The 24,263-nt window shown below is 42.5% G+C and overlaps 2 protein-coding genes across 3 annotated transcripts; both read left to right on the forward strand.

Moving 5' to 3' along the window:
- The first annotated feature begins 150 nt into the window (after window positions 1–150).
- LOC129854436 (threonine--tRNA ligase 1, cytoplasmic-like) lies at window positions 151–17,904 on the forward strand. Of its 2 annotated transcripts, none has more exons than XM_055921482.1 (19): window positions 151–507; window positions 3,625–3,714; window positions 3,892–4,079; window positions 4,331–4,454; window positions 4,552–4,676; window positions 4,829–4,946; window positions 5,119–5,183; window positions 6,482–6,560; window positions 6,671–6,817; window positions 9,089–9,187; window positions 9,413–9,579; window positions 10,149–10,311; window positions 12,678–12,815; window positions 12,941–13,018; window positions 13,211–13,311; window positions 13,742–13,846; window positions 14,016–14,088; window positions 16,702–16,816; window positions 17,044–17,904. In XM_055921482.1, exons 1-19 carry the CDS (start codon window positions 166–168, stop codon window positions 17,190–17,192), a joined length of 2,466 nt encoding a protein of 821 aa, XP_055777457.1. In that variant the 5' UTR covers window positions 151–165; the 3' UTR covers window positions 17,193–17,904. The 2 variants fall into 2 exon arrangements, with proteins under 2 accessions (XP_055777457.1, XP_055777456.1); XM_055921481.1 differs by having other exon boundaries at window positions 157–507; window positions 3,883–4,079.
- Window positions 17,905–18,067: 163 nt separating this feature from the next.
- LOC129854441 (TM2 domain-containing protein 3-like) lies at window positions 18,068–23,824 on the forward strand. Its single transcript, XM_055921488.1, has 6 exons — window positions 18,068–18,213; window positions 18,573–18,668; window positions 18,791–18,951; window positions 19,077–19,251; window positions 20,362–20,437; window positions 22,319–23,824. The coding sequence occupies exons 1-6, from the start codon at window positions 18,108–18,110 to the stop codon at window positions 22,482–22,484; spliced, it is 780 nt and encodes a 259-aa protein (XP_055777463.1). The 5' UTR covers window positions 18,068–18,107; the 3' UTR covers window positions 22,485–23,824.
- Window positions 23,825–24,263: the final 439 nt, after the last annotated feature.

Here is a 24,263-nt window from a genome sequence, read left to right on the forward strand (position 1 = left end):
TAAAACTCTTACTATGTATGTGGCTTTTACAATAGCAGCATCAAGCCGACATTAACTGACTGTTCTAAATGTGAAAGTTACAACACAAAACTAAAGCGCAAGAGGGCGCTATGATTCCATTCCCATTCACTGTTGATGACAGGAAGACCCTATTCCCAGTTGCTGATGAAAGAGAATAGTAATTTAAAGATGGCGGAGTGCATGGCAGCACGTTTGACCGCGCAAGAGGAGCAGATAGAGCTCCTCACTCGGGAATTTAGCCTCCTACGAGACGGGCTAAATGGTGGTCCAGAGGTCGCCAGCATTCTCGCCAGTTCTCCGGAGCTGGAGAGCTTACGGAGCGAGAATGAGAAGCTCAAATTTCGTCTCGTGCACCTCCGCCGGGGTCTCCAGGAAGAGCTCGCCCTGGAGGGACAGGGCAAGAGGGGCACAAACAAAGGCCAGGAGAAGACAGGGAAAAAACAACAACAGCAACAACCAAAGAACCGCAATTATGATAATAATAAGGTAGCTAGCTAACCACCTTAGTGCATGTCAATTGTGTGGTTGTATGTGGCCTGTAGCTTGATGTCCTAGTCCAACCAGTAGTTGCCTAGGGAGCCTATAGTGGTTACTAGATAGTGCAGATCGGGAGTAGGCGGAGACATTATCCAGCATCTGCCAGATAACAATACGGTCGTCACTAGCTTCCATGGCCACAAAGTCATGATTATGTCTAAACCCCGACCATTTATACAATGTATCTAATTAAAAACGACCACCCCCTTATCACTGTCAAACGCTCCCTAAAACACTAATGCGAGCAGGCCTTTCTAATCGACCTGGCCCGGGTATCCTGGAAGGATATTGACCTCATCCCGTCAGTAGAGGATGCCTGGTCGTTCTTTAAAAGTAATTTCCTCACCATCTTAAATAAGCATGCCCCTTTCAAAAGATGTAGAACTAAGAACAGATATAGCCCTTGGTTCACTCCAGACCTTACTGCCCTCGACCAGCACAAAAACATCCTGTGGCGTACTGCATTAGCATCAAATAGCCCCTGCGCTTTTTCAAACAGAAATTTGCGTCCTGTAGCACAAACTCCAAAAAGTTCTGGGACACTGTAAAGTCCATGGCGAATAAGAGCACCTCCTCCCAGCTGCCCACTGCACTGAAGCTAGGAAACACTATCACCACCGATAAATTTACGATAATCGAGAATTTCAATAAGCATTTTTCTACGGCTGGCCATGCTTTCCACCTGGCCACCCCTACCCTGGTCAATAGCTCTGCACCCCCCACGCCTCCCCCATTTTTCCTTCACCCAAATCCAGATAGCTGATGTTCTGAAAGAGCGGCAAAATCTGGATCCCTACAAATCAACTGGGCTAGACAATCTGGACCCTCTCTTTCTAAAATGATCTGCCACAGTTGTTGCAATCCCTATTTCTAGCCTGTTCAACCTCTCTTTCGTATCGTCCAAGATCCCCAAAGATTGGAAAGCTGCCGCGGTCATCCCCCTCTTCAAAGAGGGAGACACTCTAGACCAAAACTGTTACAGACCTATAAGGTGAGGCAGGTAGCCTAGTGGTTAGAGCGTTGGACTAGTAACCGAAAGGTTGTAAGATCAAATCCCGAGCTGACAAGGTAAAAATCTGTTGTTCTGTCCTGAACAAGGCAGTTAACCCACTGTTCCTAGGCCGTCATTGAAATAAGAATTTGTTCTTAACTGACTTGCCTAGTTAAATAAAGGTACAATTTTAAAAAATCTATCGTACCCTGCCTTTCTAAAGTCTTCGAAAGCCAGTCAAGAAACAGATCGTCGAACATTTCGAATCCCACCGTACCTTCTCTGCCATGCAATCTGGTTTCTGAGCTGGTGCACCTCAGCCACGCTTAAGGTCCTAAACGATATCATAACCGCCATCGGTTACTGTTCAGCCGTCTTCATCAACCTGGCCAAGGCTTTCGACTCTGTCAGTCACCGTATTCTTATCGGCAGACTCAACAGCCTTGGTTTCTCAAATGACTGCCTCGCCTGGTTCACCAACTACTTCTCTGATAGAGTTCAGTGTGTCAAATTGGAGGACCTGTCGTCTGGACCTCTGGCAGTCTCTATGGGGGAACCACAGGGTTCAATTCTCGGGCCGACTCTTTTCTCTAAATATCAAAGATGTCGCTCTTGCTGCGGGTGATTCCTTGATCCACCTCTACGCAGACAACACCATTCTGTATACATCTGGCTCTTCTTTGGGCACTGTGTTAACAAACCTCCAGACGAGCTTCTATGCCATACAACACTACTTCCGTGGCCTCCAACTGCTCTTAAACGCTAGTAAAACGAAATGCATGCTCTTCAACCGATCGCTGCCCGCACCCGCCCGCCCGACTAGCATCACTACTCTGGACGGTTCTGACCTAGAATATGTGGAGAACTACAAATACCTAGGTGTCTGGCTACTGTAAACTCTCCTTCCAGACTCGTATTAAGCATCTCCAATCCAGAATTAAATCTAGAATCGGCTTCCTATTTCGCAACAAAGCCTCCTTCACTCACGCTGCCAAACATACCCTCGTAAAACTGACTATCCTACCGATCCTAGACTTTGGCGATGTCTTTCACAAAATAGCCTCCAACACTCTACTCAGCAAATTGGATGCAGTCTATCACAGTGTCATCCGTTTTGTCACCAAAGCCCCATATACCACCCACCACTGCGACCTGTATGCTCCCGTTGGCTGGCCCTCGCTACATATTCGTCGCCAGACCCACTGGCTCCAGGTCTTTGCTAGGTTAAGCTCTGTCGTATCTCAGCTCACTGGTCACCATAACAACACCCACCCGTAGCACACGCTCCAGCAGGTACATCTCACTGGTCATCCCCAAAGTCAACACCTCCTTTGGCCGCCTTTCCTTCCAGTTCTCTGCTGCCAATGACTGGAACGAATTGCAAAAATCTCTGAAGTTGGAGACTTATATCTCCCTCACTAACTTTAAGCATCAGCTATCTGAGCAGCTTACCGATCGCTGCAGCTGTACACAGCCCATCTGTAAATAGCCCATCCAACTACTTACCTCATCCCCATATTGTTTTTATTTACTTTTTTTGCTCTTTTGCACACCAGTATTTCTACTTGCACATCATCATCTGCACATCTATCACTCCAGTGTTCATTTGCTAAATTGTAATTGCTTCGCTACTGTGGCCTATTTATTGCCTTACCTCCTTACTCCATTTGCCCACACTGTATATATCTTTTTCTATTGTGTTATTGACTGTACTTTTGTTTATCCCATGTGTAACTCTTTTTTTTGTCTCACTGCTTTGCTTTATCTTGGCCAAGTCGCAGTCGTAAATGAGGACTTGTTCTCAACTGGCCTACCTGGTTAAATAAAGGTTAAATAAAAAATTTGATTTTAGACCTAACCACGCTGCCAACCTTTTGCCTAACTCTCCCCTGCCCCTGGTCTCGAAATAGGTTGACAACTCGGTGTGTAGTCCACTGAACATGCTTATGGAACATCATATGGCTATAAGACAACAGTTATTTATTGTGGTTTTCACTAAGTAGAATGTCAATAACAATATTTGCATGTTTTTGTTCACATATTAACCAAACCTTTGAATTTACACCTCTGTGCAGGCAGCAACTCATGAGACCAAACCTGTTGTTGATAAGGAGAAGCCAGAGAACAAGAAGAAGAAGGCACAGGGAGGGGGTGGTGGCAGAGAGGTAATGATTAGGAACATTACCTCCCAAAGGTTCAATATCCCATACATCTCTTCTAGAAGTCCCATGCATGCAATCAAGCGCTCCTTCAAAGTTGTGCAATATCCTTACCAATACCCAAATAATTCCCCCCAGTTTCTTTCCATAAGTTCCTATAAATCACCATGTTAGTCTTTCCAGCTGAAACCGTGGCCTGGCTACATCTCAGAGCGCATGCAGCTGTATGAGGAGCTGAAAAAGGAGAGCGATGCCCTGCTGGCCAGGAGAGCTGCAGACAGCCAGCCCATCACTGTGGAGCTGCCAGATGGACACAGGGTGGAGGGTCAGGCCTGGGTCACTACCCCCTACCAGCTGGCCTGTGGCATCAGGTGAGGGATCTGGAGCTTATCTTGGTCCATAATATCCCTGTCCCATATCTTTTTGAGCTGTGCAGTCAACTCCTATGGCCTTTGTCATGGCAAAACATTCATAGAAGTTGGCAGCAGAGACAAATCTGGAACCAGGTTAGGAGGATCATGATGTTACTGGGAGACATTAGTTGCACCCCTCTGTCTTTGCCATTGTTTGTATCAGCACATGAGCACTATGTGGTGATGGTGGTATATCGTATTTCTCTCAGTCAGGGCTTGGCTGACAATGCAGTGATTTCCCGGGTGAACGGGGACCTGTGGGACCTGGATAGACCTCTGGAGAAGAGCTGCTCACTGGAGATCCTGCACTTTGACAATGATGATGCCCAGGCTGTGAGTATAATGTGCCCTCTGGGCTATCATACTCTCTAATCTCTATAGTCTTTGTTCTTGGAGGTAGTAACAGAGATGTTTCCGCTCCTTGTTTCAGGTGTACTGGCACTCCAGTGCTCACATCCTTGGTGAGGCCATGGAGCATTTCTATGGAGGCTGTCTGTGTTATGGACCACCCATTGAGAATGGCTTCTACTATGACATGTTCCTCGATGGACCCCAGTAAGCATCTATCATTGTTAAGAAAAAACAAGCTTCTAGTCTCCTTTTATAAAGTAATGAGCAGAAATGATACAGAGCTGGTGTAGTGAGTAGCCTATGACAGGTGTGTTGTTACTGAGGGTTCTGTTTGACCTGTGTCCTGTCCTGGCCAGGGGTGTGTCGAGTACAGAGTTTGAGTACCTGGAGGCGCTGTGCAAGTCTGTGGTGAAGGAGAAACAGCCCTTCGAGAGGCTGGAGGTCAGCAAGGAGACCCTACTGAAGATGTTTAAGGTGAGAGGAGAGGATCTCTACACTACATTGGCATCTCTCCACCCTCTGGTGAAAGATTGTAGCTCGATTATATAATGTTTTATAGATGTTTCTTGTTCATTTGGGTTGTGAGTAGATCAGCAGAAATTGGTATTTATTTTTTTCCCCAATCTGTTTGCGTCCATATTTTCAGTACAACAAATTCAAGTGTCGCATTCTGAATGAGAAAGTCACCACACCCACTACAACAGTCTACAGGTAAGCAGCTCTTGATGTTTAGTTGTAAATCACAGAATATTATTTGGTGTACAGCAACTATTCAGAAGACTGGTTTAACATGTTGGTGAATTTGAAGAACAGAAATAGGACTGCACTCCAGTAAATAAACTTAAATTGACATTTTTATCGCTGCACAAACGTTTCGGGTATGAGCCCTTCAGCGTGCAAGGCAATAGCAATCAATGTCACACCAACAAGACCACACAGGTTGGCATAATTATAAATTCAGCCAGTATTGGCCCAATCAAGAGATCCCAGCAGAGGGAGCTTTGGGGGAAACGTGACAATCAAATATAGATCTATAGACACACAGTACAAATACATGATGTCATTACCTACATATTTGGCATATTTATAACCTACTACAAAAAAAACAAGAAGACCACTCCTCATTAAGGCGTGCTGGGGATAGAGTGGTCAAGCGGTCTATCCAATATGTCTCTCATTGGAGAGGTAATGGACCCCTATCTCCTCCCATACATGGTGCTTTCACCAATTCAATGCCTATATAACGTAATGCACTTAGTTCATGATTATGGCTGTTGAAATTTCTGGCAACAGGTAATTATTTTTCCATCATGGTTTCGAATGGAGCTCTTATGCTCACATATCCTTGTCTTAAGTTCATGTTTGGTCTTACCCACAACATTACAGGAACACACTTAAGTAGATATACAACATATTTTGTGTTACATGTTTTTCTACCTCAAGCGTTTATCCTCCCACTCGAATGGCGATGGATAAGAGTTCCCTCTGATCATGGCATAACAGTGGACAGTTGTGACAAGGAAACTGCCATCGGAATGATGAAATGCAACTCTTTTTTTTATTAGGCAAATCTGACCGTACTAAACAATCCCTTTAAATTTGAGTGTCTCTTATAGCAAGACCTCGGGAGGAATTCAAACGCTTTGCCAAAGCTGGGGTCGCTGTGTAATATGTGCCAATGTCTATTAACCACTTCCTTGATCGACCTTGAAATGGAACTGAAGGTGGACACAAAAGCTAAGAGGGAGGAGAGGGATTCCTTTGACGTGGTTGCAATAATGCATTCCACTCAGCTTGTCTTACTCTCTTAAGGGAATTTTCCAATAATTCTTCTTTATACCCTCTTGTTTTGAATCATTCACATAAATCTTTGGAATGTACATCAAATTATAAATCGGTCACAAATGTGAAGGATTAGGCTTTCATATATTATGGTAAACTATTTTTTTATGAATTTGCAGACCCTCACTGGTCCATGCCCTGCTAAAATTAGTTTTCTACTGTTTTAGATGTGGGCCTCTGATAGACCTGTGTCGTGGGCCCCATGTAAGACACACAGGAAAGATTAAAGCCTTGAAGATCTACAAGGTATGTGACGTGACGCACACACAGACTACAATATCCAATCATTTCTTAAGCTGAAAAACAGTGTCACAGTATCTGCTCTCCGCTCCACTCCTTTCCTGTAATATCGACAGAACTCTTCTACGTACTGGGAGGGCCGTTCGGACATGGAGACCCTGCAGCGTATCTACGGCATCTCCTTCCCAGACTCCAAGATGCTGAAGGAGTGGGAACGCTTTCAGGAAGAGGCTAGAAACAGAGACCATCGGAAGATTGGAAAGGTCAGTCCTCATTGTGGGGGGGGGGGGGGGGGGGGGTCACTTTGGGAGTTGACTGAGGAAGACTATTTAGTTGGTTTTGGTTTCTTAACACAGCCATTGAAAGAGACCCTCAATTAATATAATGATATATGTTCATATATGCTGAACAAAAATAGAAATGCAACATGTAACAATTTCAAAGTTTTTGTTGAATTACATTTCATATAAGGAAATCGGTCAATTGAAATAAATAAATTATGCCCTAATTTATGGATTTCACATGACTGGGCAGGGGCGCAGCCATGGGTGTGATTGGGAGGGCAGAGGTCCTGGCTCCCCAGTGCGTGACCCCCCCCCCCCCCCCCCCCACCACAAAAGGGCTTCATTACAGACATACATTTTGGGGATCTTTTTAACTCACTTTTATCCAAAGTGAGTTACAGAACTGCCAACATTGAAAGTGACAAATCACTCTAATTTACTCTGTATTTTACAAACCGACCTAAAGGCGCCAGAAAGCTTCAGTTTGCCTGGTGGCTAGACCTTCGCTTGGAAAACGAGAAAAAAGTGGAAATTAACTCAGCAAAAAAAGAAACGTCCTCTCACTGTCAACTGCGTTTATTTTCAGCAAACTTAACATGTGTAAATATTTGTATGAATATAAGATTCAACAACTGAGACAAACTGAACAAGTCCCACAGACATGTGACTAGCAGAAATGGAATACTAACAGAAATGGAATAATATGTCCCAGACCACACCGCCCCAGACCATGACGGACCCTCCACCTCCAAATCAATCCGGCTCCAGAGTACAGGCCTCGGTGTAACGCTCATTTCTTCAACGATTAACGCGAATCCGACCATCACCCCTGGTGAGACAAAACCGCGACTCGTCAGTGAAGAGCACTTTTTGCCAGTCCTGTCTGGTCCAGCGGCAGTGGGTTTGTGCCCATAGGCGATTGTTAGGTTGTTAGGTGGTGTTAGGTGTCTCACAGTACAGACATTGCAATTTATTTCCCTGGCCACATCTGCAGTCCTCATGCCTCCTTCCAGCATGCCTAAGGCATGTTCACGCAGATGAGCAGGGACCCTGGGCATCTTTCTTTTGGTGTTTTTCAGAGTCCGTAGAAAGTCCTCTTTAGTGTCCTAAATGTTCATAACTGTGACCTTAATTGCCTACCATCTGTAAGCTGTTAGTGTCTTAATGACCGTTCCACAGGTGCATTTTCATTAATTGTTTGTTTCATTGAACAAGCATAGGAAACAGTGTTTAAACCCTTAACAATGAACATCTGAAGTTATTTGGATTTTTACAAATAATTTTTTAAAGACAGGGTCCTGAAAAAGGGCCGTTTCTTTTTTTGTTGAGTTTAGTACTGTTTGGCCATTTTGAGACTCCGTAGCCAGTATACACTTCCTCAAAATAGTCAGAATTAATCTAAGAAAACTCAAGAAATCTGTTATTAATTTTAAAGTTTTTGCCGAGGAGACATTAGTCACGTGATTTTACATCAAACTTAGATGCTTGGTGCAGTATTTCCAATGAAAAAATGTGCATGAAAACGAGTCGTCTCTGGTTGAATGACAACGAATTTATTGAAGTATCCCTGAAGTTGACCACTCATGGATGAAGGGGCATATACTTCGGCTTCCGAAGTTCGGCTGGTCTCAAAAAAATGTTGTGCCCAAACAGCCGAAAAAACCCTTACCAAAGTCCAAAACGAAATAAACATCATAATGTCTTCATAATATATGCACAAAATCTTCGGAACTTTCGACTAGGAAGTATGCGGACACTTTAAGCACTGCATGCTTACTGTTGTTTCTTGGTTGTTCCTGTGGGGGGTGCTGTGTGTTTAACTGCATGATGTATCAGTGAGTCATACTATGTGAGCTCCAGCTGGTCCTCAGGCAGGCTGGATCTATCCTCCCAGCGGGAGACACAGAAGGCAGCAACCCCACGGCCCAGCCACAACTGATTACAACACAACACTGATCTCTATATTAAACCATGGACTCACTGCTGCTTTTATTTTCATTGTTGTTATCCAGGGGGACAAAGTCTAAAGTAATTTTTAAACATGTTACTCCTATGATGGTGTGATCCTTTTCATTTAGAAGTTGAAGGTTTAGAAGTAGAGGACATATCTGTGGGTGTCATTCATGGACAGATTTGCTGCCCTTTCATTTAACTTCTTCCCCACAGAGAGGATGAGCTGCCTCACTATCTGTAACTGTCAATCTGTGAAGTCTTTAAGCTTCCTCTCTGTTTGTCTCTACTGTACAACAGGAACAGGAACTGTTTTTTTTCCATGACCTGAGCCCTGGCAGCTGCTTCTTCCTCCCGCGTGGAGCCTACCTGTACAACACACTCACTGACTTCATCAGGGTAAGACGAGACCAACCAGCCTCAACCACCTACACCTGATCACAGCCAAAAGGCAGAGAAGCAATCTGTCCATCTTCTGCCAATATGCAACAATACCCACCTGTAGAATTCACAATTACAGCATGTTCATGGACTACTTTGGTGCTTTATAACCATAGTAACCAAAAGGATGCTGAAGTTAAGTACCACTCAGTCTCGCTGTGATCTGGTGAATGTACTTTGCAGGAGGAATACTGTAGAAGAGGTTTCCAGGAGGTGGCGTCTCCTAACATCTATAACAGTAAGCTGTGGGAGACTTCAGGCCACTGGCAGCACTACAGCGACAACATGTTCTCCTTCCCAGTGGAGCAGGATGTCTTTGCACTGAAGCCCATGAACTGTCCTGGACACTGGTAGGTACATTGGTTTGGTATTGGGCCGATTTCCCTGACACGTTTTAAGCCTGGTCCTGGACTAAAAACCAACTCCGTGGCCTTGTAGTTAGTGTCCATCCTCCCTGAGGTTGGGAGTTTAATCCCTGGCTGAGTTATACCAAAAACTGTAAAAATGGGACCCAATGTGTCTGGACCCAATGTGTCTTCTTGGAACTCAGCATTAGGAGATAAGGCCCTGTAATAGACTAGCGTCCTCTACAGGGGGTGTACTTCTACATCAAGCTGCCTCACGCTGCAGAAAGAGGAGATGCAAGGCTACTTGATTACTTACTAGACTAAAAACCATGCTCAATGGAGAATATCCACTGAAATAACTTTATTCCAAGACTAGGCTTAACGTTTGTCTGGGAAACTGGACCTCCCTATATGTTATTGGTTAATATGAAGGTATGATGGCTTATAAGGAAGGTACTTTCAAAGCATTTATGTAACCTTAACTACTCCCATTGCTTCAACTGTATATCTTCTCATCCATCACCCTCTTTTTCCGTCCACATTCTCCTGGATCCTCCCGTTCTCTTCCTCAGTCTGATGTTCAGCCACAGACCTCGGTCGTGGAGGGAGCTGCCTCTGAGACTGGCTGATTTCGGGGTGCTCCATAGGAACGAGCTATCAGGGACACTCACCGGCCTTACGAGGGTGCGCCGCTTCCAACAGGATGATGCTCACATCTTCTGCACCATGGAACAGGTACAGTTGAAGTCGGAAGTTTACATACACCTAAGCCAAATACATTTAAACTCAGTTTTTCACAATTCCTGGCATTTAATCCTAGTAAAAATTCCCTGTCTTAGGTCAGTGAGGATCACCACTTTATTTTAAGAATGTGAAATGTCAGAATAATAGTAGAGAGAATGATTAATTTCAGCTTTTATTTCTTTCATCACATTACCAGTGGGTCAGAAGTTTACATACACTCAATTAGTATTTGGCAGCATTGCCTTTAAATTGTTTAACTTGGGTTAAATGTTTCGGGTAGCCTTCAACAAGCTTCCCACAATAAATTGGGAGAATGTTGGCCCATTCCTCCTGACAGAGCTGGTGCAACCGAGTCAGGTTTGTAGGCCTCCTTGCTCATACACGCTTTTTCAGTTCTGCCCACAACTTTTCTATAGGATTGAGGTCAGGGCTTTGTGATGACCACTCCAATACCTTGACTTTGCTGTCCTTAAGCCATTTTGCCACAACTTTGGAAGTATGCATGGGGTCATTGTCCATTTGGAAGACCCATTTGCGATCAAGCTTTAACTTCCTGACTGATGTCTTGAGATGTTGCTTCTATATATATATACATAATTTTTCTCCCTCATGATGCCATCTATTTTGTGAAGTGCACCAGTCCCTCCTGCAGCAAAGCACCCCCACAACATGATGCTGCCATCTCTGTGCTTCACGGTTGGGATGGTGTTCTTCGGCTTGCAAGCCTCCCCCTTTTTCCTCCAAACATATCGATGGTCATTATGGGCAAACAGTTCTATTTTTGTCTCATCAGACCAGAGGACATTTCTCCAAAAAGTACCATCTTTGTCCCCATGTGCAGTTGCAAACCGTAGTCTGGCTTTTTTATGGCGGTTTTGGAGCAGTGGCTTCTTCCTTGCTGAGCCGCCTTTCAGGTTATGTCGATATAGGATTTGTTTTATTGTGAATATAGACACTTTTGTACCTGTTTCCTCCAGCGTCTTCAAATCAAATTTATTTATATAGCCCTTCTTACATCAGCTGATATCTCAAAGTGCTGTACAGAAACCCAGCCTAAAACCCCAAACAGCAAGCAATGCAGGTGTAGAAGCACGGTGGCTAGGAAAAACTCCCTAGAAAGGCCAAAACCTAGGAAGAAACCTAGAGAGGAACCAGGCTATGAGGGGTGGCCAGTCCTCTTCTGGCTGTGCCGGGTGGAGATTATAACAGAACATGGCCAAGATGTTCAAATGTTCATAAATGACCAGCATGGTCAAATCATAATAATCACAGTAGTTGTCGAGGGTGCAGCAAGTCAGCACCTCAGGAGTAAATGTCAGTTGGCTTTTCATAGCCGATCATTAAGAGTATCTCTACCGCTCCTGCAGTCTCTAGAGAGTTGAAAACAGCAGGTCTGGGACGGGTAACACGTCTGGTGAACAGGTCAGGGTTCCATAGCCGCAGGCAGAACAGTTGAAACTGGAGCAGCAGCACGGCCAGGTGGACTGGGGACAGCAAGGAGTCATCACAAGGTCCTTTGCTGTTGTTCTGGGATTGATTTGCACTTTTCTCACCAAATTACGTTCATCTCTAGGAGACAGAACGTGTCTCCTTCCTGAGCAGTATGGCGGCAGCGTGGTCCCATGGTGTTTATACTTGCATACTATTGTTTGTACAGATGATCGTGGTACCTTCAGGCATTTGGAAATTGCTCCCAAGGATGAACCAGACTTGTGGAGGTCTACAATTTTTTTTCTGAGGTCTTGTCTGATTTCTTCTGATTTTCACATGATGTTAAGCAAAGAGGCGCTGAGTTTGAAGGGATGGCCTTAAAATACATCCACAGGTACACCTCCAATTGACTCAAATTATGTCAATTAGCCTAACAGAAGCTTCTAAAGCCATGACATCTTCTGGAATTTTCCAAGCTGTTTAAAAGCACAGTCAACTTAGTGTATATAAACTTTTGACCCACTGGAATTGTGATACAGTGAATAATCTGTCTGGTAACAGTAGTTGGAAAAATTACGTGTCATGCAAAAAGTAGATGTCCTAACGAACTTGCCAAAACTGTAGTTTGTCAACAAGAAATTTGTGGACTGGTTGAAAAATGAGTTTTAATGACTCCAACCTAAGTGTATGTAAACTTCCGACTTCAACTGTAGGTGACCAGACCAGCTATGGCTATTGGAGAGGAACATCTTATTAAAGTAGCTAGGTACTAGGGTTGGGGTCAACTTCAAATCAGGAAGTAAATGGACATTTCTGTTTCAATTTTCCTAATTTCTTCATGAAATGGAATCGACCCCAACCCTGCTGGGTACTTAACCTCATCGCCATTCAGATGACCCTCTGTATTCCCTTTCTCTCTCTTGCAGATTGAGTCTGAGATGAAGGGCTGTCTGGACTTCCTCCGCTGTGTCTATGATGTCTTTGGCTTCTCTTTCCAGCTGCACCTTTCAACCCGTCCAGAGAAGTACCTAGGAGATATCGCTATCTGGAACCAGGCTGAGAAGGTAGAATTAAACATGCGTGTCCATGAAATATTCCTGAAATGTCGCATAAAGAAACATAATTTAAAGGAAGAATGACCCAGGATGTATTTTGAAATGTATGTTAATTGATTCCCTCTGTTTAAAAGCAACTGGAGAACAGCCTGAATGAGTTTGGGGAACCATGGAAACTAAACCCCGGAGACGGTGCTTTCTATGGACCCAAGGTTTGTATTACAGCAGCTGATATTTCCTTGCTATATATTTTCTTCACCCCTTCAATTAAATAAGGTCTAGAATTCTCAGGAAATCAATTTAATTAAAGGTTTGTACTTGTTATTGCATTTCCCCTTCAATTAAATAAGGTCTAAAACTCTCAGGAAGGAAAACCATGTAATACTTTTGTTGTGCCATTTCAGATTGACATTAAGATCAAAGATGCTATTGGCCGGTATCATCAATGTGCAACCATTCAGCTGGACTTCCAGCTTCCCATCCGCTTTAACCTGACCTTTGTAGGGTGAGTGAGTCACCTAATCAAACTAGTCGTGACACAGTGCTGAGTCTGTATCCTGTTATAGGAAGCAAGATTAGTCGTTAATCCCTCCTTCAGTATGAGTTCTCACCTGAACACTTTGTACTAGAAAGTGGACTTCAAAGTCCTTTAAATAATTGGATTTAAAGTTGGATTTTTAATGAGGTAGAAAACATTATGAAGCTCTATAAACAACTGTATAAATTGTATTCAAAAAGGTAAAAATAAAAATACGCTTTATCTCGATGAGGTTAGTCTTATCGAGATAAAACATATTTTTTTAACCTTTTTGAATATAATTTATACAGTTGTTTATAGAGCTAAAGGTAGAATAAATAATGGTTAAATACGTAGTTATAATTGAGCATGAAGTGGTGCTGTGACTGATATTGATGTTGAATCCTGTGACATGCAGGAAGGACGGGGATGACAAAGCGAAGCCGGTCATCATCCACCGGGCCATTCTGGGCTCTGTGGAGAGGATGATAGCCATCCTCACTGAGAACTACGCTGGGAAATGGTGAGTAGCAAAGAGGACCAATTAATTTGTTGTGTTACATAAGATGCAATCATAGACTGGAGAATCAGTCATGTATAAAGATGTTTTTTTCTGCTCTTAAATTTCTTAATTGTGTGTATATAGTGTTTTGATTTGCTACTTATCCAGCCATATTGTGTTTCTTCTCCAGGCCCCTCTGGCTGTCCCCACGTCAGGTGATGTTTGTACCTGTCAACCCTACCTGTGAAGAATATGCCAAGAGGGTACCCTAGCCTTCTATTTCTGAAACTTGTCTTCCTTTCATATTTCTACCGTTTATGATCAGGGCCGGATTAAGAAATCATAGGCCCTCCCCCTTCCCGGCACACCATTTTCCGTAAACAAATCTGTGTAGCAAGATGCAAATTCAATGCGCGGTAAATTTACTGTTGACGAAAAAGCCTATTTATAATAAAGCCATAATAACATTTGTCATGTGGCATAGACTACAGTTGAGCAGAGGCATTTTTAGGATTTCCACACACAGTGAATTTGTTTTTATCAGGGTCCGAAAAAAATCTGCCTTTTACATGACAGAAGACATTAGCTGAACCTTTTTTAAATACCACACAAATGACCAAAATGGTGGCTACTCTGATTGACAAACTGAGATCAATCTGGTCTTGAATTCAAACAAACAATAACCCAGGCCAATGAAGCGACACACAGATTGTACAATATTAGGAGGAAATATATATACATACATACAGTATATACACTGCTCAAAAAAATAAAGGGAACACTCAAACAACACAATGTAACTCCAAGTCAATCACACTTCTGTGAAATCAAACTGTCCACTTAGGAAGCAACACTGATTGACAATAGATTTCACATGCTGTTGTGCAAATGGAATAGACAAAAGGTGGAAATCAGGTAGTGCAGCTCATCCAGGATGGCACATCAATGCGAGCTGTGGCAAGAAGGTTTGCTGCTGGTCAGCGTGGTGACAGACACAGCAAACTTTCTTGCCACAGCTCGCATTGATGTGCCATCCTGGATGAGCTGCACTACCTGAGCCACTTGTGTGGGTTGTAGACTCCGTCTCATGCTACCACTAGAGTGAAAGCACCGCCAGCATTCAAAAGTGACCAAAACATCAGCCAGGAAGCATAGGAACTGAGAAGTGGTCTGTGGTCACCACCTGCAGAACCAGTCCTTTATTGGGGGTGTCTTGCTAATTGCCTATAATTTCCACCTTTTGTCTATTCCATTTGCACAACAGCATGTGAAATTTATTGTCAATCAGTGTTGCTTCCTAAGTGGACAGTTTGATTTCACAGAAGTGTGATTGACTTGGAGTTACATTGTGTTGTTTAAGTGTTCCCTTTATTTTTTTGAGCAGTGTATAATAGGCTACAGTCGGCTACTAAATAAAATGTCCAGTGGCACAGTGACTCAACTAATGAAGATTAAACTATAAGCTACTCACGGTGATAGGCTATTGCCACGACGAGCACATCGGCTCTCTCACGATAAGCTGCTTTTAAAAACAGTGGTGCTGTTTGCTAAAAATTAGGAGTTGTTGAGAACAATTTCTTTCTATTGGTTCTACAGACAGATTAGTTTCCACTTTTCAGCAGTAGGCAAACTGTACGTTTTTCTCGCAATTGTATTTAGAAATTTGCAAAAGGCAAACCGACAACTGCAACCAACCATAGAAATATAATCCATAGATGGCAGTTCCCATTAGTCAGGACTGACGTCCATTGCTATTGTACCAATGAGTTTAACAGTCAAATTGCCAGGGTAAGAGGTTACAAACCCCTTCTATGGATTATATGTCTATGGCCACAATGCGAAAAGCTGTATATTTGGTGCGCATGCTGCCCAAACTGCAGCCTTCCTGACTGAAGGCACACTGGTAAATGCCAAAATAAAGGAAACACGTGAGTAAAAGAGAGATACATAATAGTATATGTTATGGTGTGGGGTGCAGTTTCTTGGCATGGTTTAGGTCCAGTTGTTAAATCTATGCCAAGGCGCATTGTAGCTGTTCTGTCAGATTGTGGTGGCCCAACACACTTTTAAAACGCTTTATGTTTGCGTTTCCTTTATTTTGGCAGATTTATTTTGGCAGATTTTTATGTGATAAAAATAAATCCAGTTATTTTTTTAAACTATTGATCCTCTATGGCTAAATTATGCTCTGTGGTGTATTTTTAAACATTGAGAGCGGTTCCTGTGGTTGGATACAAAAATGAAGTACACTGAACAAAAATATAAACTAAACTATTTAAAGATTTTACTGAATTACAGATCATATAAAGTAAGGAAATCAATCAAGTGAATTCATTAGGCCCTAATCTATGGATTTCACATGAATGGGAATACATATATCCATCTATGGGTCACAGATAGCTTAAAAAAAGACCAGTCACATTTATTTATTTATGCAGTTACCCAATAAGGGCAGGGTCCCCCCAGTTACGCACATGGACCCCTTACCTCCTCCCCTTCCCCATCTGATGATTAGCAGAGCAGCAGCAGCAGGCTGTCAACACTCATTGAGAGCGGGCTGATGAGTCCTATTGTGGTTGGCAGTTGCATTATCTTTTTTTTTTATATATATACTACATGTGTATTATGTATTGTATTTTTGTTTTTTGTAAAAAAAAAAGTATATATATATATTTGCCTCCTCTTGGGCCCCCCATGGGCCTGGGCCGAGGGGCTTCAGCCCCTGAATTAAGATGGCCCTGTTCCTGATGCTGCACATTCATCATTCCGTTCATCATGATATTAACTTATGTCTGTTGGCAGTTCCATTTTATCAGTTCATCTTCCAGTCATTTTTTATGAATTTGTATTTACTGAGTGGTTATTCTGTCCTTCAGATGTGTAAACAGTTTGTGGAGGCCGGATTCATGGCAGACGCTGATCTCGACTCCAGTTGCCTCTTAAACAAGAAGATCCGCAACGCCCAGTTAGCCCAGTACAACTTCATCCTGGGTAAGAAGGATTACTATAGTAGATTAGATTTTTTTTGCCATTCATTTATTCATGACTTTTACTATCACAATGTTTGCTAGTATTGAATTTTCTCAGCCGCCAAAAACATAATTGTACTCATCACTACAGAAATGTTGTTGAAAATGTGAATGTGTTAGGGCAGCTGTGTTTGCTGTGATTTGGCAGTGTGGGGACTGTGAGCTACTTTGTGCTTTGTGTCTTGGCAGTGGTCGGTGAGAAAGAGAAGCTGACTAACGGCGTGAACGTACGTACGAGGGACAACAAGGTTCATGGAGAGCTGTCTGTTTCTGAGGTGCTGGCTCGCCTGACCCTGTTGAAAGAGTCACGCTGCAGGAATGCTGAGGAGGAGTTCTGAGGAGAGATAGGGTGACCACATGGTTCCCAGAAGACAAAATGTTTTATGCCAGATAGTTTTCTCTGTCACAATCGAAGAACAAAAGGGACATTTTATGTGAATGCAAGAGGTCTGTGTGGAAAGGATAGACATGGAAAGGGGTAGATTAAATGTATTGACATGTGTGAAAAAATATAATTTTCTAATCTACTGACAGACCCTTTCTGTTTTTGGAGTAGTTGAATATGTATGTTTCTTTGATTGTCTAATCATTTTGAAAGAATAGTGTCAGGAAGTGGGAAACAATATTGGTGATAATGTATTTGGTACAGTAGTGAAGGGTTTCTTCAAACTAGGTCATAGAGCCCCCCCTGGTTTAACAATTAGTTTTTTGCCCTAGCACCACACAGCTGATTCAAATAATCAAAGCTTTTTGATAAGTTGGTTATTTGAATCAGCTGTGTAGTGCTAAGGAAAAAAACTAAACGTGTACCCATGGGGGGCCGCAGCACCGAGTTTGGGAAACCCTGCAGTAGTGTATGAAAGACCATGCGAGAACATATTTGTACACTAATCTGAAGGATAGAATGTGTATGAAGGAAGATGTCAAGAGAATATTATTTCTTGTGTTGAGGTTAAGCCAAATAAAACACTTTTGGGAAATATTAAATAAAATCATGAAGTAGCACTGTCCTCTTGTTGGATTGTATCTTGGAATAAAATATTGCTTCAATGTTTTGCCTCCCCTTTTATCTTATTGTTCATTGGAGATGCAAGTAACTTTGATCATTTTTCATCTGACAAAAAAACTACTTTGACCCTCTTGAGGTCTCTGCTCTTGAATAATCTTGACGTCAGAAGTAAATTCATACGTCCCCTTTAAATGGGCGGGTCACACGACTAAGAAAGGGATTGAAGTTGAATTACGTTAGCGCAATGGCTACCGTCAGTCAGATTTGGCCATTTGAGAGAAGACGCTGCCTAAAAGCCCATGGAATCATAACACTGTTATTTTTGGATCTATGTTTGCGATGTGTGAATGGTAAGGTTATGTAACATCACATATGCTAAAGCGGATTTGTATATACCAGGGCTAGGCTTCATCTGTGATTTATGTTTTTTCTCCCCCCGATGCTAGTTAGCTAGCAAATTGGTTAGCTGGCATAACGCGTTACATTAGCTAGCTAACGTTAGTTAACAATAGCTTATGACTAGTATCCACACAATGGTAGTCTGCAGGTCTACAGCCAATTTACTGTATTCTGTTCCTATTGTATTTTATCTGGCAAGCTAGCTAACTAATGTACAATTGCTCCAGCAAGCTGTGTTTATTAGTTTGCTAGCTATAACAGCTAACTACATGATGCACCCTCCCCCTTAATGCCAACGCCTGTCTTCCAGGGTACCTGAACTCCCCACACGTGGGCCAGGAGCCCCCTTACAGCCGAGATGCTCAGCCAGTCATCACCAGCCCAGTGGTTCCTTCTCCATCATCTGGTAAAATCTCCCCAGCCTCCATCCATGGGATGTTTTTATCATGTTGACACTGACAGTGCCTCTTGGTATGCTGATACTTAATGAGGTCCATGGGACAACAAATCTTGTGAATTGTTTTGCAGCATCTCCAACTGATTCAGATGGCTATGCTGCCAAATGCCCCAGTGGGGGTCAATGCAACAGACTGCCTGCTGACTGCATCAACTGCAGCTATCACCACAACTGTCGCTATGGCAAACCAGCGTCTTTCTCTTGCAAGGCCAAGAGAGGAGTTCACTGCACAGTGAGTTCATTTCGCCAGTTGGACACAGATTGTTCTTGACAAAGAACAAGGAGCTCCATTTACAAAGAAAGTACGGAACTAGCTGTTGATGCTTCAGTATGCTGTTTATTTTTCTCTGCTTGCAGGGGGAGTCGGGGAAGCAGCAGACAAACTTCTCCCTGTCTATCACGTGCCAGTTCTGCTGGCAGCTGGACCTGTCTCAGTACAGGTGCTCCAACTCAACCAGCTGTATGACCGTTGCCTGCCCTCGCAAACGCTACAGCGCCAACTGCCAAGTACTGGACCACGTACACTGCTTAGGTATACACTTACTGTACAGTTGTCTGGTTCATTATTTGGACAGTGATTATATATACTCCAGCATTTTGGAATGCGTGTTTCATGAGGCAACAGTCCAGAAGTATGTCACCTTTTATTTAAGGGTCTTTTCATAAATATATTTTACCATTTAGAAATGAATACACATTATGTATGTAGTCCCACCAATGTGAAGAAGTCATAAGTATTTTGTCAAATGTTTAATATTTGGTCCAATATTCCTTGCACGCGATGACTACATCAAGCTTGTGACTCTACAAACCCCTGTTTGTTTTGGTTGTGTTCTGGGTTATATTTTGTCAAAGTAATTGAATGGTGAATGATGATGATTTTCTTTCTGAGTAGATAAGATACTTCTGAACACAATTAATCCTGATAATGCCATTATTAAGAAAAACCATGAATGAATCATGAATAATGAGTGAGATGGCATTCAGAGGCTACAACTAAACATGCTAAACTCTCACTATTACCAATATCTGGGGAGAATAGTATAATAGTATATTTTTTGGGGGGTATGTTCTTTGTGCCTCTAACCTTCTCACTCATCATTATTCATAATTGATTCAAGATTATCTATAATCATGTTAGCATCCACATGAATGTAGAAGTGTTCAGAAACATCTTCTATTCTTACTTGTAATAAAATTGACTCAAATGGCACAAGACATTATTCACCATTCAGTTCCTATTGGGCAAAACAAACCGCAAACGCATCCAACAAGTTTATAGAGTCACAAGCTTGATGTAGTTTTGGCGTGAAAGGAATATGGAACCAAGTTCTAAACTTTTGGCTACACTAGTTAGTTTGTCCAAATACTTATGACTTCTTCAAATGGGGGGACTAGTTACAGGAAGTGCTTTAAGACCAATATGTATGAAAATACCCTCAGAATGTTTTATTTATCTCAAATCTAAAATGCTGGAGTATAGAGCCAAATGCTTCACTGTTCAAATGCGTATGGAGGGGAGTGTATACTGTCCAAATGCGAATGGAGGGGAGTGTATACTGCCCAAATGCTTATGGAGGGGCGTGTATACTTCCCAAATGCGTATGGAGGGGAGTGTATAATGCCTGTCTTTTGTTCTCAGGTAAAAGAGTATTTCAGAAACGTTTGTACTGCAACTGGACAGGAGGGTACAAGTGGTCTACAGCACTGGCACTCAGGTAAGACTTCTGCATAAGCACACTGTCAAAACCTCTTAAGGATCTGACCCCTTTTTTCAATTTCTGCCTAAAATGACATACCCAAATCTAACTGCCTGTAGCTCAGGACCTGAAACAAGGAGATGTGTATATTCCTGATACCATTTGAAACTAAACACTTTGAAGTTTGTGGAAATGTGAAATGAATGTAGGAGAATATAACACATTTGATCTGGTTAAAGATAATACAAAGAAAAAAATCTGCGTTTAATTTTTATTTTTTTTACCAGCTTTGAAATGCAAGGGAAAGGCCATAATGTATTATTCCAGCCCAGGCACAGATTTTGCCACTAGATGGTAGCAGTGTATGTGCAGAGTTTTAGACTGATCCAATGAACCATTGCATATCTGTTCAAAATATTGTATCAAGACTGCCCAAATGTGCCTAATTGTTTTGTTTTATACATTTTCAAGTTAATAATTGTGCACTCTCCTCAAGCAATAGCATGGTATTATTTTACAGTAGCTATTACAGTGAATTGGACAGTGCAGTTTAACAAGAATGTAAGCTTTCTTGCCCCTATCAGATATGTCTATGTCCTGGGATTTTTTTTGTTACTTACAACCGCATGCTAATCGCATTAGCCTACGTTAGCTCAACCGTCACGTGGGGGGGACACCGATCCCGTAGAGGTTTTAAAGGAAGGCTGAGACAAAAAAATGGCTTATCTGGTTGAAAACGACCTATGTGGCATCATAGAAACATATATTTTGGTGCCCAAACTGACTACAAAGTGTAAATAGGACAACATTTTAAGTCAGTATCTTACAAAACTGAGATTTGTGAGATTTACGAAATCAGGAACAACAGTGTTTTCCTTGGGTTGGGTTTAGATTTCAATTCTGCCCACACAGGACTGCTGTCTGGCACGGCTTGCAATACTCAAATCATCCAGAGCCCAGGTGCACGTGTGCTGCAGTGCATGCTATCCAATCGTAGCAGCAGAATCAACCTACAGCCCTGCCCATTTCTTTACAGACACCAGAACTACCAATAATTGACAGTCTTGGGTTGAAAGAATAAGACTTTTTCATTATAAATGGGGTTTTTCCAACTCAAACGTTTGTGCGCTAACTTTAGCCTCACAAACACAACTGTCATCAAAGATACTCTAGAAAGGAGGAAATGCACAGAGCATGGGATTTTTGACCAATCACGTTATTGTTGTAATGCTCCGTTACGCTTTTGTTACGCCATTCGTCACGCATACCTTATTGAAAGTACAATGGCTGTTTGGGATATTTTAGCTACGGTGACTGTAGAGGGACAAACAACAATAGCAGCCAGGTTACGATATAGCTAACATAACACACACATCGAACCACACCTCCAAGACAAAAATCTTTTTTTTCTTAAGGAGTAGCACAAACCCAGGGGAAATCGGTGAGTTCATCCCCCCTTTAAGATCACCCCACCTAGCATAAGTGTGTTATAGCTTTCTAATAGTTTCTTTGGGTTTCTTATACTTTGAATCTTTTTATAAAACTTCTTTATTCTTGAGAAAAATATCCATGAAAATCCTCTCATTTGTAAAGTAAATGAGTGACTTGGTAGCACAACAGTCACTCAAATCTCTTAAGGACAAAACAAGCCGTGATTAAGGTTAAAAGCAGTGTCCGTCCTTCCGCCTCTGACAACAGAACATCAGCCGTCATTTTCTTTTAATTTCCCGACGATTGTACACGTTGACTTGCCATCCTTTGTCAACACCAAGAAGGTGGTCTACTGCTTACGGCCGACGTTCAATATGGTGCGCCTTCCCACTTAGATGTCCATGTCTTCTATGCTCTTCACTGTTACCAGTAGAATCCCAGTTGTGTTATTGTTGTTTCTATTTGCAGCATTACACTAGGTGGATTTGGAGCTGACCGGTTCTATCTAGGCCAGTGGAGAGAGGGTCTGGGCAAGCTGTTCAGCTTCGGTGGCCTGGGCATCTGGACCCTGATTGATGTGCTGCTGATTGGGGCAGGTTATGTGGGGCCAGCCGATGGCTCCCTCTACATCTGAGACCTGTGATTGATGCCCACTCCACAGGCATGATGGTTGTAGGGTTGATACCCTCTCCATTTCAGTTCAGACTGCCTGACTGTAAAGATCCACTCCATGGAGATTCCATCCCATTATCACACCATCTGCTTGCCCAAACTCCCACTGTCTGCAAAGACTGACTTCTTGTCCCACCTGCCACCAGTGCAGCTTCACGGTCAGCCTCTAGATCATCAAGCCCAAGCATCCTTCACTGATATACTGTAATACAAGCTGCACTGAGCATCGTTTTGGAGTTGTTTGGTTAATGGTGATTCGAGTTGGTCAGGCTGATATGGACTGACTGGAGAATGGGAGGTAGGCACAGTTAAGCGGTGCTTGGAATGATATTGTAACAATGGCCACCTATGGTGCTCCTTACTCACTGCATGGTCATGCATAGGAGACCAGTAACCATGGCTACGGAACACAAAATGGACTTATCATAATACCGATAACAGAAACAAAAAATGCTTGGAAGAAAAGCAGTGTTTCTTCCCTGCAGGTTTTGTAAAAGCATGTGGCACCTGCTAAGTGTGGTGGACGGTAATGTGCATCAGTGGATAGCAGATCAACCTTTCAGTGTTCTCTCTGCAAACCAACCAGCAAAGAAATACTGGAACGGTTATTTTCTCTGGAGTGTAACAGTGCAACAAGAATGTTAGATTGCTTGGTTGAAAATGTGGTTGGGATACCGATTTGGTGAAATGACATGGTTATTATGGCTGGGGCTTATATTGTGTATTTATTGCATTGTGGATGTGCACCACAGGAGGCTGTTGAGGGAAGGATGGCTCATATTAATGGCTGGAACGGAGTGAATGTAATGGCATTAAACAAATGGAAACCATGTGTTTGATGTATTTGATACTATTCCGTTCCACCCATTACCATGAGCCCGTCCTCCCCAATTGAGGCGCCACCAACCTTCTGTGATGTGCACCAATATACATATTTCAGCATTACATGGCATTGCACTACAGCTCTGCATGCCCAAAACACACAATCTGTTCTCGTAAAGCTGTGCAGGCTTAAACTAGGTCACTAACTGGTTTTAGTACTAGTTTTCAAAGAACTTGTACAACAGGTTTTTTTCTTCATATAACTTTCATGATATTGTTCATCGCTAATCGCCCAGCCCGAATGGTTACGATATGTAGCCTCCCATATCCAGAGCTTGAGTATGTGTGCTGCACAAACTGGTAACCTATACTTCTGGTGAAAATGTGTTCATGTTCTGGAGGTAGGATTTTTAGTTTTTTTGGAACACTGTAATGACAGATGTTTGAGAAAATTGTAAATATTAAATGTGTGAAATGTTATTGAACTTTGTGCCTTATTGTCTTCAGCCTGCTGTTAGTATTGTCTAGTATTATAAGCATACTTGAATAAACAAAATCATCTGGTCTGTTATTTCCATGATGACTGACCTAGACTTCACCTCTACATTCTTTCACAGATGCCCGTGCTTTTTCACACAGTAAAATGCCCTGCCTCATTGTAACGATACTGTGCCACATCTTTGAGGCAGTGCTGTTGGATACAGAAATACAGGCCTACAGAAAGATAAGCTCACTAATGTAAACCAACATCTTACTGACTAATGGTTATGTGAATACATATAACATACAATTGGTCCTAGCATTGCTAGCATGTGTTAGCGCTTCTCATTGGCTAATCTGCAGTACATTTCTGTATACGCTCCCCATCCCCAGTTCCTCACTTCCACATCGCTTACTGTCTTGTACCACCTCCAACAGA

The sequence above is a fragment of the Salvelinus fontinalis genome, chromosome 4, assembly GCF_029448725.1.
Source record: "Salvelinus fontinalis isolate EN_2023a chromosome 4, ASM2944872v1, whole genome shotgun sequence".
NCBI classification, from domain to species: domain Eukaryota; kingdom Metazoa; phylum Chordata; class Actinopteri; order Salmoniformes; family Salmonidae; genus Salvelinus; species Salvelinus fontinalis.